Source organism: Rhinichthys klamathensis, unplaced genomic scaffold (assembly GCF_029890125.1).
Source record: "Rhinichthys klamathensis goyatoka isolate OS25496 unplaced genomic scaffold, OSU_Roscu_1.1 h1tg000652l_1, whole genome shotgun sequence".
Classification (NCBI taxonomy): Eukaryota; Metazoa; Chordata; class Actinopteri; order Cypriniformes; family Leuciscidae; genus Rhinichthys; species Rhinichthys klamathensis.
This window is the reverse complement of record NW_026607096.1, coordinates 387,458-400,441: the sequence shown is the minus strand read 5'-3', so window position 1 is coordinate 400,441 and position 12,984 is coordinate 387,458. Positions and strand designations below refer to the sequence as shown.

At 41.7% G+C, this 12,984-nt stretch overlaps 1 protein-coding gene across 1 annotated transcript in view; it reads left to right on the top strand.

Annotated features, from left to right (window-relative positions):
* The window catches only part of LOC130076441 (protein NLRC5-like), a 195,469-nt gene that overhangs the window by 9,508 nt on the left and 172,977 nt on the right, over positions 1-12,984 (top strand). The window contains exons 3-6 of the mRNA XM_056241518.1: positions 5,234-5,338; positions 5,737-5,821; positions 8,763-8,958; positions 9,053-9,632. Coding sequence (XP_056097493.1) covers positions 5,234-5,338; positions 5,737-5,821; positions 8,763-8,958; positions 9,053-9,632 — 966 coding nt within the window. The remainder of the gene's footprint in view (positions 1-5,233; positions 5,339-5,736; positions 5,822-8,762; positions 8,959-9,052; positions 9,633-12,984) is intronic.

Sequence of the window (12,984 nt, the reverse complement as noted above, 5' to 3'; positions counted from 1 at the left end):
GCACGTGTGCAATTCAGTTTTGTAAACTCTGTTACTTCTCTTGTGTTTGTTTTCAGACATGATAACAGTCAACTTGTGCAAATGCGATATCACGATTTTTGATCGTGGATGATTTAATGTCTCCACGATCTCCAGTTGAAGAAATAGCAGACATAAGCCCTTTTAATTATGGTCCATGTTTTATAAAAAGATGTTCTCGAAACTAAATGAAAATGTTTAGTGAAACTAGAAAATATGTAAGTTATCGTTAATTTAGTTGTATAGGCTATATTCTCAAATTCATTTATTTTGTTATAATGTAACAAGTAATAATCTCAAGGTTTACTGCTTTACATGATTCTATTGTAATGTGGTTTTGGTGAAGTGTACTAAAATAAACATTCACCTGTGTATCTTACTTCTCACCGCTGATTCCTGGTGGTTTAGAGGGCAATTACTCCGAGTCCCCTCCTGTCGTTTCAAAGAATAGTACAACGGCGAGCGCGCCAAGTTTAAACGCCTCGTCCGTTTGGGTGCGGATCCACTTGTCCGTGCGATACTTCTGTCTCGCTGCGCTCCGCTTTATTCCTATGGGTGACGTCACGCGACTTTAACGCACCCGCAAAGCATCCCGGGAAGGCGGCGCTTCATTTGGAAAAATGCTGCGCGTCAAAAAGCTGGCCGATGCCCATCTTTATGCAAATGAATACATTGAACGCGACGCGTCTATCCAATGGAAGTAGAGGACATGGAGACGGGGGAAGTCTCTCGAGGGTCGATTGTCCTAGACTGGCCGCTGGCTCAAAACCACGGCCATAGTGGTAAACTTGAGGAACGCCCATCAAAGTACAAATGTGGGGAGGCGTCGCGACAGCACGCAACTTACGTGTCGCAAGAGTGGATCTCTACCGTTTGGGGAGGTGCATGCGCAGGCAGCGGAGGCTCGCGCTGCGGAGCCAGGCGAAAGTATAAACAAGGCTTAAGTCCCAATACTGTAAAACCCGACGCACATTCACATCACATTTTAATTCATTGGTAGAGTTACACTCACAGGACACTGCACTTATTCGCAATCACAAAAGTTCATTATTTGCTCGTACTTTAAAGCTTTGCCGGGTAAACATTTCATTGGCGTTCTGTTCTGACATGATGCACTTTTTCTGAGCGCGTAGGCCTACGTCCGAAGCGCGCGCGTGCATGCACTGTCAAATAGCGCCAAACTGGACTTAAAGGTATTGTAGGTAGAATTTTTTTTAAAAACTTTTTGCCAAATTTGTTTAAACTTTCTATATATATCAATGCATAATTAAAATGTAAGTACTCTGGAAAAGAGAGTATAAAAATCGAGTGTCTGTAGTCCTCTCAGGGCTGTAATAAACACAGCTACTTATCTCCATTCACTTCCACCCCCTCCATTCTGGGCTCCTTCCAAAACCACGCCCCCAAAACACATGAACGCGCGATGCCGACAGCTCACAGCTGGAGGACGCGCTTACCAGCGCCGAGCGGAGAGGAGCAGTGCATGTAGTGACATCATGTCAGACTCACATGTAATAAAATACCTAACTTTATCATTATGAATATAAACAACTAACATGGCTGTTAGTACTCACTATCAAGCTAGCATATCGATACTGTTAAAGTTTAAAATATATTGAGTTTAATTCGTTAACGAGCTAGTAGGCTAACATAAAGCAAAGCTAAAAACAGGTTGCATTGATACACGTTTTCCCATTACAATCAGTTACACTGTGATGAAGGTGAATTTTGTGTAAGATTCATAACATATACGCCGTGTTTTGCATGTAATTGTGTCTCTTACTAGTCTCTTGCCCTCCTTGAGTCAAACGAGTGCGCGCATGTGGGCAGCGCATGTAGCAGCGGGGGTGTTGCCATGGTTGCGAGAGAGTGACAGTCGCCTAAGCCAATCCTTTGTTTCGTCCCGGAAGGAAATAATGAGCTGTGTTTAGTGCAGATTAAACGGTCTAGAGTCACTCGATTTTTATACTCTTTTTATCAGAGTACTTACATTTTAATTATGCATTGATATATATAGAAAGTTTAAACAAATTTGGGAAAAAGTTTTTTAGACCAAAAACGACCTACCCAACCTTTAAAGGGTAATTAAACCCTAAAACAACTTTTTTTAGGTACTGATCTGTAAGACTGGGGCTTTATTAATGCTGTTCATTGATTCAAGTAATTTTTTTGACATTTGGGTATAAAGTGTTTTAATTCTACAATATATGGTGTAAAAACGTCTGAGTGCTGCCCTCTTCAGGTTGAACGGTGGCTACTGCAGTTGAATTTTCCTATTGGAAGTTGTGGTGCCCTGTGAAGTAAGCTGGCACCAGCTAACCACACCCCTGCCTACAGAGAGACCTGTCTCAGGTGCATGCCCCCCTCCGCTGGGCTCTGCCCACTTTTCCAGCATTTTTCAAATATTGCCAGTGGGTGGAGTCAGGCTCTGACCAGGCCTTAATGAAGAGCCAATCAAGCCAAAATTCATTCTGGCACTCTCACACACTTACATTCTCCTTTCACATACATATATATGCGAATAGACCCGCTTATAACCCCCCCCCCCCACACACACACACACACACACACACACAACATTTTTTGGCCGGAGCTATGGGTTTAGGCTCAGGGACAGGTTTGAGGACTCAGGCGGCGTGGTGGCGGCCATCTTTGGCGAGGGTTCGGGTGGTGAGGCGGCCATCTTGGCCAGAAGTGAGGGTTCAGGCGCGGCTGCCCTGGCGTGAACAGTCTCTTGTGCGGCAGGCAGGACTGATGTGATGAAGACCAGGCTCGGCAGACATGACGTGAAGGAACTCAGGCTCGGCAGACATGAACGGGTGGTATCGGCGGGACGAAACACTGGTTCGGCAGGCATGATGTGAACAGGCTCAGGCTGGTCAGGCATGACGTGAGAATTCCCTGGGTCTAGCAGTGTTCTGGATCGAGGCACGATGGTCTCCAGACACCAGATGACAGTCCAGTTCAGTCCGGTGGTGTCTGGGAGGTCGATTTGATGGTTAAATGTGGCCCCAATCCGGCGCTGGTGATGGCAAGGCTGCAAAAATCCAGGGTAAAAGTAATGAAGTTTTGGCTCTCCTGAGCCAGGACGATCATTCTGACCCTGTCGTCCATTTTGGGCGGTCCGTTCTTCTATCACGGTTGGATACAGGAAGGCAGATGGAGGCGAGGATATAATTCCAAACACGAAGGTTTAATGATAATTAAATACAGGACAGCAGAACAGGCAGCAACACACACTAAATATATAACAGGGGCAGAAGGTTCACACACACTAGATACAAAGTAGAACGGACCAAGACTGACACAGATGAACACTGATTAACAGAACACAGGTGATGCACCATATGATCTGAATATCGTCGGCATAACAGTGCTATTGAAAACCATGATGGCGAATAATTTGTCCGAGAGGCATTATGTAGCCTAAATAATAAATGGAAGCTTTAGCATAAGTTTTGCTGGGAAGACTCACCTTCTCATCTATCCAATCATGTTCTAATACTTGTGGTATAAAAGATCGGTGCTTACACATGTGCATGATGTATAAGATGAGTCATATTTACAAAAAACCAATTCATCTTTCTGACTTTTATTTCAGAAGCATCATACAGTACTACATTCTCTTTAATAAATTATTCAATAACAAATACATTTTTTAACAGTCACTTGTCGCCACTTAGTGGCGAAACCATGTAGGCTAATCGATAAATGCGTTATTTTAAGCACCAAGTTTCTATCAAAAGCTGATTTTGATCGCTATCGTAGACATCAGTGTTCATATTTGAACTTTAAACTTTTATCCAAGTACTTCTATGATCATTTTAACTATTGCATCAGAGAAATAATGATACTATGAGGTTGAAAAGACTGTTTGTGAAGCTGTTTCATGACAACATGTTCATGTTTCATGTTCAGCGGCAGCGCCAACACAGTTTTGAATATTGCGATATGATTTTGTCAAAGTGTAATAGACGGACGAATTGAAAGATTGAGTGGGTGTTTGAATCAAAATCACAGTCTTTTAAAGATGAATCGTTCAGCTCTATTGTCTTATCTCTCTCTCAGCATACGAGTAGCGCGAGGGCTTTCAGTGCTCAGTCTCACGTCTCTTCCATGCGTGAGGGATATTACGACACTTAACACTCATAACGACACATTTCATCCTCTGTTGGAACGAAAGTGGCCAACTTATGTCAACCTCTTCTCCAAGCAAGGACAAAAATAAAGCAAATGAATTTGAAATTAATATCGATTCTGGAATAAAACAAAAACGGTTTTAGAATCGTAAAAAAATAGATCACGATAGCTAGGTGAATCAATTTTGTATAAAACTCTTTCAGTTTTACAAATGGGGCCATCTTTGAAGGATTAAAAAATAACGTTTTTTGTTATCATTTTCAAAATAACATTTGAAGTGCTGGAATGTCTAATTACAAACACTGTGTTTCTTATTCAAATATTCCCACTATCTTCAAGTCTGAATTGCAATCAATAAAACTGGTTAATTGGCAAATTAGGTAATTGTGACAATTGCATTAAAATATAAACACCGCATTTACTTTGGTTTAATGTCAATGAAGGGGTACTTGAGCCTTATTGATGGTGTTGTGGGGGTACTTGAGGCTAAAAAGGTTGGGACACTGGTTTAGATTATTTAATTTGTAAGTACTAAATAAGCTATATCATAGATTATGTATATATATATATATATATATATATATATATATATATATATATATATATATATATATATATATAAAATCAAACCGCTATGCTGGGTAAAATTAGCCCAACCTGCATGTGTTCTGTCCTATATTTACCCAGCCATTGGGCTAAAAACAACCCCAAATATACACATGCATGTGAAAGGGGAATGTATTTGTGTGAGAGAGTAGAAATATATGTATGTGAAAAGGAGTATGTGAGAGAGTAGAATATACTGTGTATATGAAAGGAATATTTAAGTGTGTGAGAATAGAAATACCGTATATGTATGTGAAAGGAGAATGTAAGTGTGTGAGAGTGAATGAATGAATTCACTTAAGGCTTGTATGGCCCCTCATAATATACTGTATATAGGTTTACACAAATAAATTCTTGGTCAGAAAGAATTTAATTAAATCTGTTGTGTTAAACTGGGCTTAATTAAACATGAAACCTGCAGTATTTCATGTAGTAAAGTGTTTTATATTTCTGTTCTTTGTGTCATTAGTGTAAGATCAGGCTCACATGTGTCCAGCTCTGTGTCTGTGACGAGTGACTGCTCAAAAGATGAAGAACCAAACTTCAGTGAGAGAAAACCATCAACTAACAAAAGGTATTTCATGTGTTTCTTATTGTTGGTCACACATAGATTGTTAGCGAATATTTCAGCAAATATTTATCATAAAACTTTGGTGGAAAAATATTTCCAATTTACAAACAGCAGTGCTATAAAACCCCAAAGGGAGCATCAGCAAAAGGATTGAAATCTTGAATTGAATTATAATTAAAAATTTTGGAATATGCATTAATTGGAGTCTGCTTACATAACTACTGCACAACATATTAAAATACCTATTGTCAATGCAGAATTCACTATATGTTTATACTTAAATAGATCCTATACTTTATAGATAGAAAACTTAAATTAAACTAAGGTTTTCTGGTTCTCTGCTAAAAAATAATAATACAATTTTGCCTGAAAATGCAGTATTTTCTTTTCTTGGCTAACAGGCTTCAGTGTGAGACATTAGACTCAGACGGTCAGACTCACAGGAACAACAATAATTTCAATGACAATCTCCTAGGCATCTTCCAGGTAGGAAAACACATTTTCATGCATGTCTATATTTATAAAAAACAAATAGTTTACTGAACTTTTTTTGCAAAAATAATAGAATAGAAATTTTAAGAACCCATAAAATAATAATCAAAATTTAAAAAGACGAGTGTTGTTTTTGTACTTTTTGTGCTGCGGATTGATATGTTTGGTTTTTAACTGGTTTCTTTTAGAAAATATTTTTAATTACTGAATAAATAGTAACACGGCTCAGCGTGCCGTGTGCCGTCGAGCTGCCGGCCGACAGCGCGGGTTGTCAGGGCAACCCAGCACGCGTCGTTCGGCGCTCTAGATGCGCGGTCGAGACTCAAGTGCCTCAAACGAGGTGGAGTCCCTTTGCCTATTCCCCGATCTAGTTCCTCTTCTGGTGGCCACAAGAAAAGGGCTACTTTGGCTAATAGCACTGGTGATCTGAGTAGAATAAAATAGAATAGAATAGAATAGAATTGAATAGAATAGAAAAACTTTAATGATCCTCGAGGGGAAATTGCGGAAATTTTCCCTCGGAAAGCATAACCACGTCGGCACGTTGTTCGTCTTGCCTTTCTCACGAGGGCTTGAGCGCTCAGCGTGCCGTGTGCCATCGAGGTTGATGGCCACGTTCACTGTCTCACATGCCTGGCAGCTTTCGGATGGGATTACTGGTAATTCTCATGAGGGACCAAGGATTTCATTCAGGGCTCCAGGGGAGGATCAGATGTCGATCGCTGCATCGGAGAGAGGGCTGTTACACTCTGAAAATGAAGATGATGCTGAGTTCCCACTGTAATGGTGTGTGTGCTCATGCTGAATCAGATTCAGACTTGACAGCTACACTTTCCCGGGCTACTCTGGGGGTGCAGTGCAACGCGTAATCGCCTTGCCCCGCCCCGTGCTTGCCCGGATGTGTGTGAAAAACTTTGGCAGTATGGAAGCATATTGGCGCCAATATGGCAAGCCAAACATGGCAAAATCTGCAGAAAAAGTTTTTCCTCTCTCACTACCCTTGGTGGTGGGGTGGCGTTGCTAATGGTAGACTGCCTCTTCCCTCCATGTGATGGCCTGTGGAGGGCCAAAACACGCAATGCAAGAGGGTAGTTCTGAGTCAGGGTTGAGCTGTGCATAGTGACTGACTGTGGTTTAAGTCACAGTGCTGGCCCTCGGCCAGACGATGTCCACGCTGGTGGTCCAGAAGCGCCCCTGGGCTAAACCTTGGAGAGGTGAGAGACATTGCCAAAGCTCGCTTTCTCGATGCTCCCATCCCCCGAGGTGGCCTTTTTCGGCGACACTGTTGGAGACTGTGCCCAGCGGTTCTCCACAGTTCAGAAGCAGGCTGAGGTAACCAAAGAGCTTGTGATACCAGAGTCACTCGTGGGCTACCTCTCAGTCTGTTTGTCGCCAAGGGTGTCAGTCCCCTGCAAAACCCATCCAAAAAAAACTCTGTCACAGCCAGCTCTACTGTGACGTTGAGCTTTCGCAGGAAGACTGCGCCACCTGTCTCAGCAGCCCTGAGACGGGGAACCCAGAGTCAGCTGCTCTTCCCTGGTGGAGGGCCAGGCAGAGAATCTTTTGTTTATTCAAATTCTGTTCCGCCGCTGGCATCTGTCAGCGGTACCCAAATTGTCAGTAAGAGCAGCTTCTCTATCTCTGGGTCTCAAGAGGGCGTGGATGGCAGTGAGCGACGCTTCCATGCCTTGCCACTCCCGTCCCCCTCTATCGCCAGAGGGCAGCAGTGTGTGGTTCGGGGACACTACCAGGCCTTCCCATGCACCCTCTGCCCCACCCTGGAACCAGGTAGTGTTGTAGCCGGTCCCTTCAGCCGATATGAAGACAGGGTTCTACTGCCCCTACTTCATTGTACCCAAGAAAGGTGGTGGGTTACAGCTGATCTTGGACCTGCGAACCTTGAATCGGGCCCTGCACAAGCTCCCGTTCAAGATGCTCATACAGAAACGCATTTTCGAATGCATCCGTCCCCAAGATTGGTTTGCAGCGATCGACCTGAAGGACGCGTACTTTCATGTCTCAATTCTTCCTCGACGCAAACCGTTCCTGCGGTTTACGTTTGAGGGACAGTCGGGCATATCAGTACAAAGTCCTACCCTTCAGGTTGTCCCTGTCGCCCCGCATCTTTATGCCTTGCCCGTTCGGGTTGCGAGCACACTCAACTAGAAGTGTTGCTTTCCCCCCTATAATTAGGCTGGAACCACCCCATATGCCATATGTTGTACTACCCTGCTTGGCTAGTCCATATGTGTATCCATCACAGTGCCTCCCTCCGGGGTAGCATGTGGCTTCTGCAGCGCTCCCTTCCCCAAGGGCACTTATCTAATAAGTCACACTGAGTGGGTCTTGCGGAACAGCAGTGACTGACCTTCTCTGCTTTGAGCTCCTACTTCTGCCCAACTCTCAGTCAGGCCAAGAGGCTCAAGCGGAGCGCTGGAAGGGCTAGCAGCCTTGGCGTTTTGGTAGATATCCCCATTCGTCAGATTCACTTCTGACTCACGTTGTAGTGATCTGATGAAGGGGAACGTCTCGGTTACGTATGGTAACCCTCGTTCCCCGAGGAGGGAACGGAGACGTGAGTCCCCTCGCAACAGTTGCTGAGCTTCCGCTGTACGGCCGAGTCACAGGTCCGGCTCCGCAGCGGAAAAACAAGGATGCGAACGCACCTGCTGCTTATTATATGCTTGCGCCGCGATGCACAGCAGCTGGTGCAATTATCGCATGCCAATGTGCATTGGCTCGTTTAGTTTCACTCGAAGTAGATAGGCTCTCGCAAGCGATCCCCATTCGTCAGAATCACTTCTGACTCACGTCTCCGTTCCCTCCTTGGGGAACAAGGGTTACCATACGTAACCGAGAGGTTTTGACCAAATATGGATGTGGATCTGTTTAAATTTTGTTGTTCTGTCTCTTATTTTACTTGCTTTGTTTGTAGGATATTGAGAGCAAAATAATCATATTTCTGAAGAATGAACTTGAAATGTTTAAGAAAATATTACAAAATGGGAACACACAACCCATTGTGAAGGCCTTTAATGAGAATAGATGCAGTATCAAATCAGCAGCTCTTGATCTCACACTACATTACCTGAGAGAGATGGAGCAAGATGAAGCTGCTGATGCTCTAGAAGGTAAGAGACTCGTGGTCATCTATCTGATTGTCACTTATAAATGTAGGAGAGAAAATTAAGACTAAAACTATCTATTTTCTATTCCTGTGTTTAGATAAGCTGCTCTTCATTCATCAGCTAAAATGTAGCCTAAAGAAGAAGTATCAATGTGTGTTTGAAGGAATTGCAAAGCAAGGTGACTCCACACTTCTGAATAACATCTACACAGATCTCTATATCACTCAGGGTGGTAGTGAACAGATCAATACTGAACATGAGGTGAGACAGATTGAAGTTGCTTCCAGGCAAGAGATACAGGTTGAATGCACACATTTATTTGAAGCACCTGAACAAGATGAGGAGATCCGAACTGTACTGACAAAAGGAGTCGCTGGCATTGGAAAATCAGTCTCCGTACAAAAGTTCATTCTGGACTGGGCTGAAGGAAAAGAAAATCAAGATATCAGCTTCATATTTCCTCTTCAATTCAGAGAGATGAACTTAAAGGAGAAAGTTAAATTAAGGCTAAATTTTTGTGGCTTAACAGACAAAAGCTGTTCAGTTCTGGCTACAATTCTTGGATCAGATACCAATCTGAAAGAGCTGAACATGAACAATAATAATCTGCAGGATTCAGGAGTGAAGCTGCTCTGCACTGGACTGAAGAATATAAAGTGTAAATTGGAGATACTGAGGTAAGTTGTGTTACAACAGAAGATATTTTTAGATATTCTTTACTTTTAAATATATTTCGATCATGACAACTCAGAAAAGTTTTTTTTTAAATATATTTGGCTTGGAGGACTAGATTTGCTACGCGGATGATGCTGTTAATTATTGCTGCTGCTGCAGAGCAAGTATGAACTTGCTTCTGCTAATAAATACACAGACATGATGCTGTGATTATGTAAGATATGCTGCTTTTGCATAAATAGATATTCATAAATCCCGTAGCAGATCTAGGCTGGTGGAGCTGGGGGAGGTGGAGGATTTCAGAGGAAACATGATAGAGCACTGCAGAGCTGGCTTACGGCAAACAATGAACCAGACTATTTAAATGTGGAGCAAGCAATCTCATTGGCTGCAGGATCAGCAGAGGCCAATCAGCTTGTGCCATGATGTGATTGCATGTAAAGGACAATCGTCTAGGAATATAATTAAAGTTTTGGCCAAAACTAAATGGAGAGCTGAGTACACTGTCCTTTTGCGACTTTTTCAAGTATTGCTTGATCCTGTTTGGAATATGGGAGCATAATTTATGATTACGTCAGGTGTAGATTTAGAAGTTATGCTTTTCTCCTGTTGTAGTTTAATTCACGGGACCGGACACCAGTAATTTTGCCAAGAGATCTCTTATTTATTTGATCATAATATCAAGACATAGGTGAGAGTGACAGTGGACCAAACAAAGGTCTTCATTCCAGCTTCTCTGTTCCTCTGGACAAAGAGGTTCTGTTTTATATGCTACTGACCAAAAAAAAACCTACATTACCAGAGGAACATATGGTTTCTGTTTAACATGGAACGTATCCCATCGCTATGCTTCGGTGGAAACTTCATACACTGCATATACATTTCATGTCTCTAACTCTTCCAGCACACTCTCTTACCCCTGTTCATGCAGTCTAGCTTGTCCCAATGTCTCTCTCATCTACATGTATTCAAGAACACTATGATTCACAAAATACAATGATTACAAATGATTATGGATACAAATAAAAGTAATAACAATACTGAGAATAATATTAAATGATGAAATTTTAAAAACAGATGTTTGACACGGTGCATCATCAGGGATTATGGCTTGCCTTGGGAGCATTCAGAACTTCACCAGTTCAGAGTTTGTACATTGAAGCCAATGTACTATCACTTCAAAATAGCCAGCTGAAGCGATCATTTCAATATGCTATTAAACTAAAAGCAAACCAAAATAACCCCCTTCTCCCTTATTTCCTGCTCTCTTTCTCTCTCTCTCTCTCTCTCTCTCTCTCTCTCTCTCTCTCTCTCTCTCTCTCTCTCTCTCTCTCTCTCTCTCTCTCTCTCTCTCTCTCTCTCTCTCTCTCTCTCTGAGTGGATGTTGGGAGTGAGTGGGCGGAGTTAGTGGGCGTGAGTGGAAGAGAACGCTGTTGAATGAGTGATTTTTTTTCTTCTTTTTTTTTCTATCTTTTGCGGTTTGTTTGTGTAAATCTTTTGTTTGGCAAGCAGATTGTTGAGCAAGTAGAGACACTGACCGAAAATGCTGTCGATCAGCAAAAGCTGGTCAATATGGCAGCATCTCAAAGTTTTGATAACTTAATGCGGAGGCATGGCAATAAAGTCATCCCCGCGGAGTGTTGTTCTGTTGAGGATAGCACAATTGCAGTCGCTGAAGAAGTTGGATACTCTAGCATGTTGTCTGCAGCTAAAATTAATAGTCCTGTAGTGATTTTTTTTTTAAATAGTGTAGAGAAAGTTATTGATGATGTAGTGTAAGGGATTGTCGTTTAACGATGTGTTTACCCCTGTACTGTCTTTGGTCCAGCTGGCTAAAAGGATTACGCTTTCAAATGTACCGCCATTTATCAGAGATGATATAATTGAAAGGGAATTAATGAGACATGGTAAAATGATGTCTAAAATCAGGAAGATTGCGTTAGGTTGCAGGTCACCTCAGCTGAAACATGGTTTCATTTAGAAGACAGACACACATAATTTTAAAAAATGAAAATGAGGAGCTAAATAAAGCCTGAATTTTAAGGTGGACAACTATGATTATGTGATCTATGCAACTTCAGAAATTATGAAGTATGCTTTGGCTGTGGACAGGAAGGACATAGGATTCGTGCTTGTCCTGAGAAGGAAGATCCAGTAGTGCCTCTGAATGAGAATAGAAATAAGGAGCGGACAAATGTAGGTAGAAATGAGGAACAGATACAGTCAGAAACTGGATCACGTGTATGGAAGTAAAAAAAATGACAGACGTTTTTGAAACAAAAAAGCTTGTTGAATTGTACTACTTGGAAAAAAAATGCATGGTATTTTTAGGGCTTGCATTTTTATGAGCTGAAATTCAACATGATTGTATATTTAAGCTGTGCATTTTTCAATTCAAAACATTTCACACATGTTTTCATGAATAAAAATTCAATAATCCATATTCACCTTTCAGATTTCACTTCCAAAATATTCATTCTGTTTAAAAACACAACCTTTAATATTCGACAGACAATTTTCGGTCCATTTTATTTCGCTTTACAAATTCGCTTCCACAAATTCAGTGGTTCAAATCCGACAGAAAATTCAACATTTGACTTCCTGGAACAGCAGGAATTTCAGTAGATTGACGATTGATAATCTCTTTATGGTTATCATTAACAAGCTAATATGATTCTTTAGAGTCTAAATTAAAAGTTTGTAATATACTTTAATTAAAAATTCTCATTAGTATTGTAAGAAAACAGTTATTTTACCTGGTCAAAAACGGCTCTGTTTTCAGCACGCCGTTTCAGTGCATATGCCTTTAAATGATCATGAGCTTTGCTCACCCCGCCCCTCTGTTCTGTGTGTACACGTTTGTAACACAATAACACAATAACCATAACGCGTTGTTCATTATAAACGTGGGATTATGAATTATATTGAGAACGTCGTACATAGAAAACATGCCGTAATGTACCCTGAGTGTAAACCTTAGACGCATTCATCGTGAAGCGTGCAAGCGATTTGCAAAGATATAAATATTAATATAAAGATTAATAAAACGTTACACTCACTTCAGTTGTTCTAGAGGTTCAGCAGGAACACGAATAGCTGGTACCGATCCTTTATTCAGGAGTAGCTTCTCAGCAAAACCAGCTTTATTCTGACCCTCCTCGTTTATAAAGCAGTCTGCTGAGAAATGATTCGCGCAAACATGAGAGCATTGACGTTGCTCGTGGGGAATATTCCCTTCGAAAACAAAACTCAGCCACTGCGTCTTCAGCGGTTCGGATTTGGGAACATTAAAATGACTGCTGTGTTCGTTCTTGCACCCAAGAACAGAACACCAATCGCTTAGACGCCATTCTG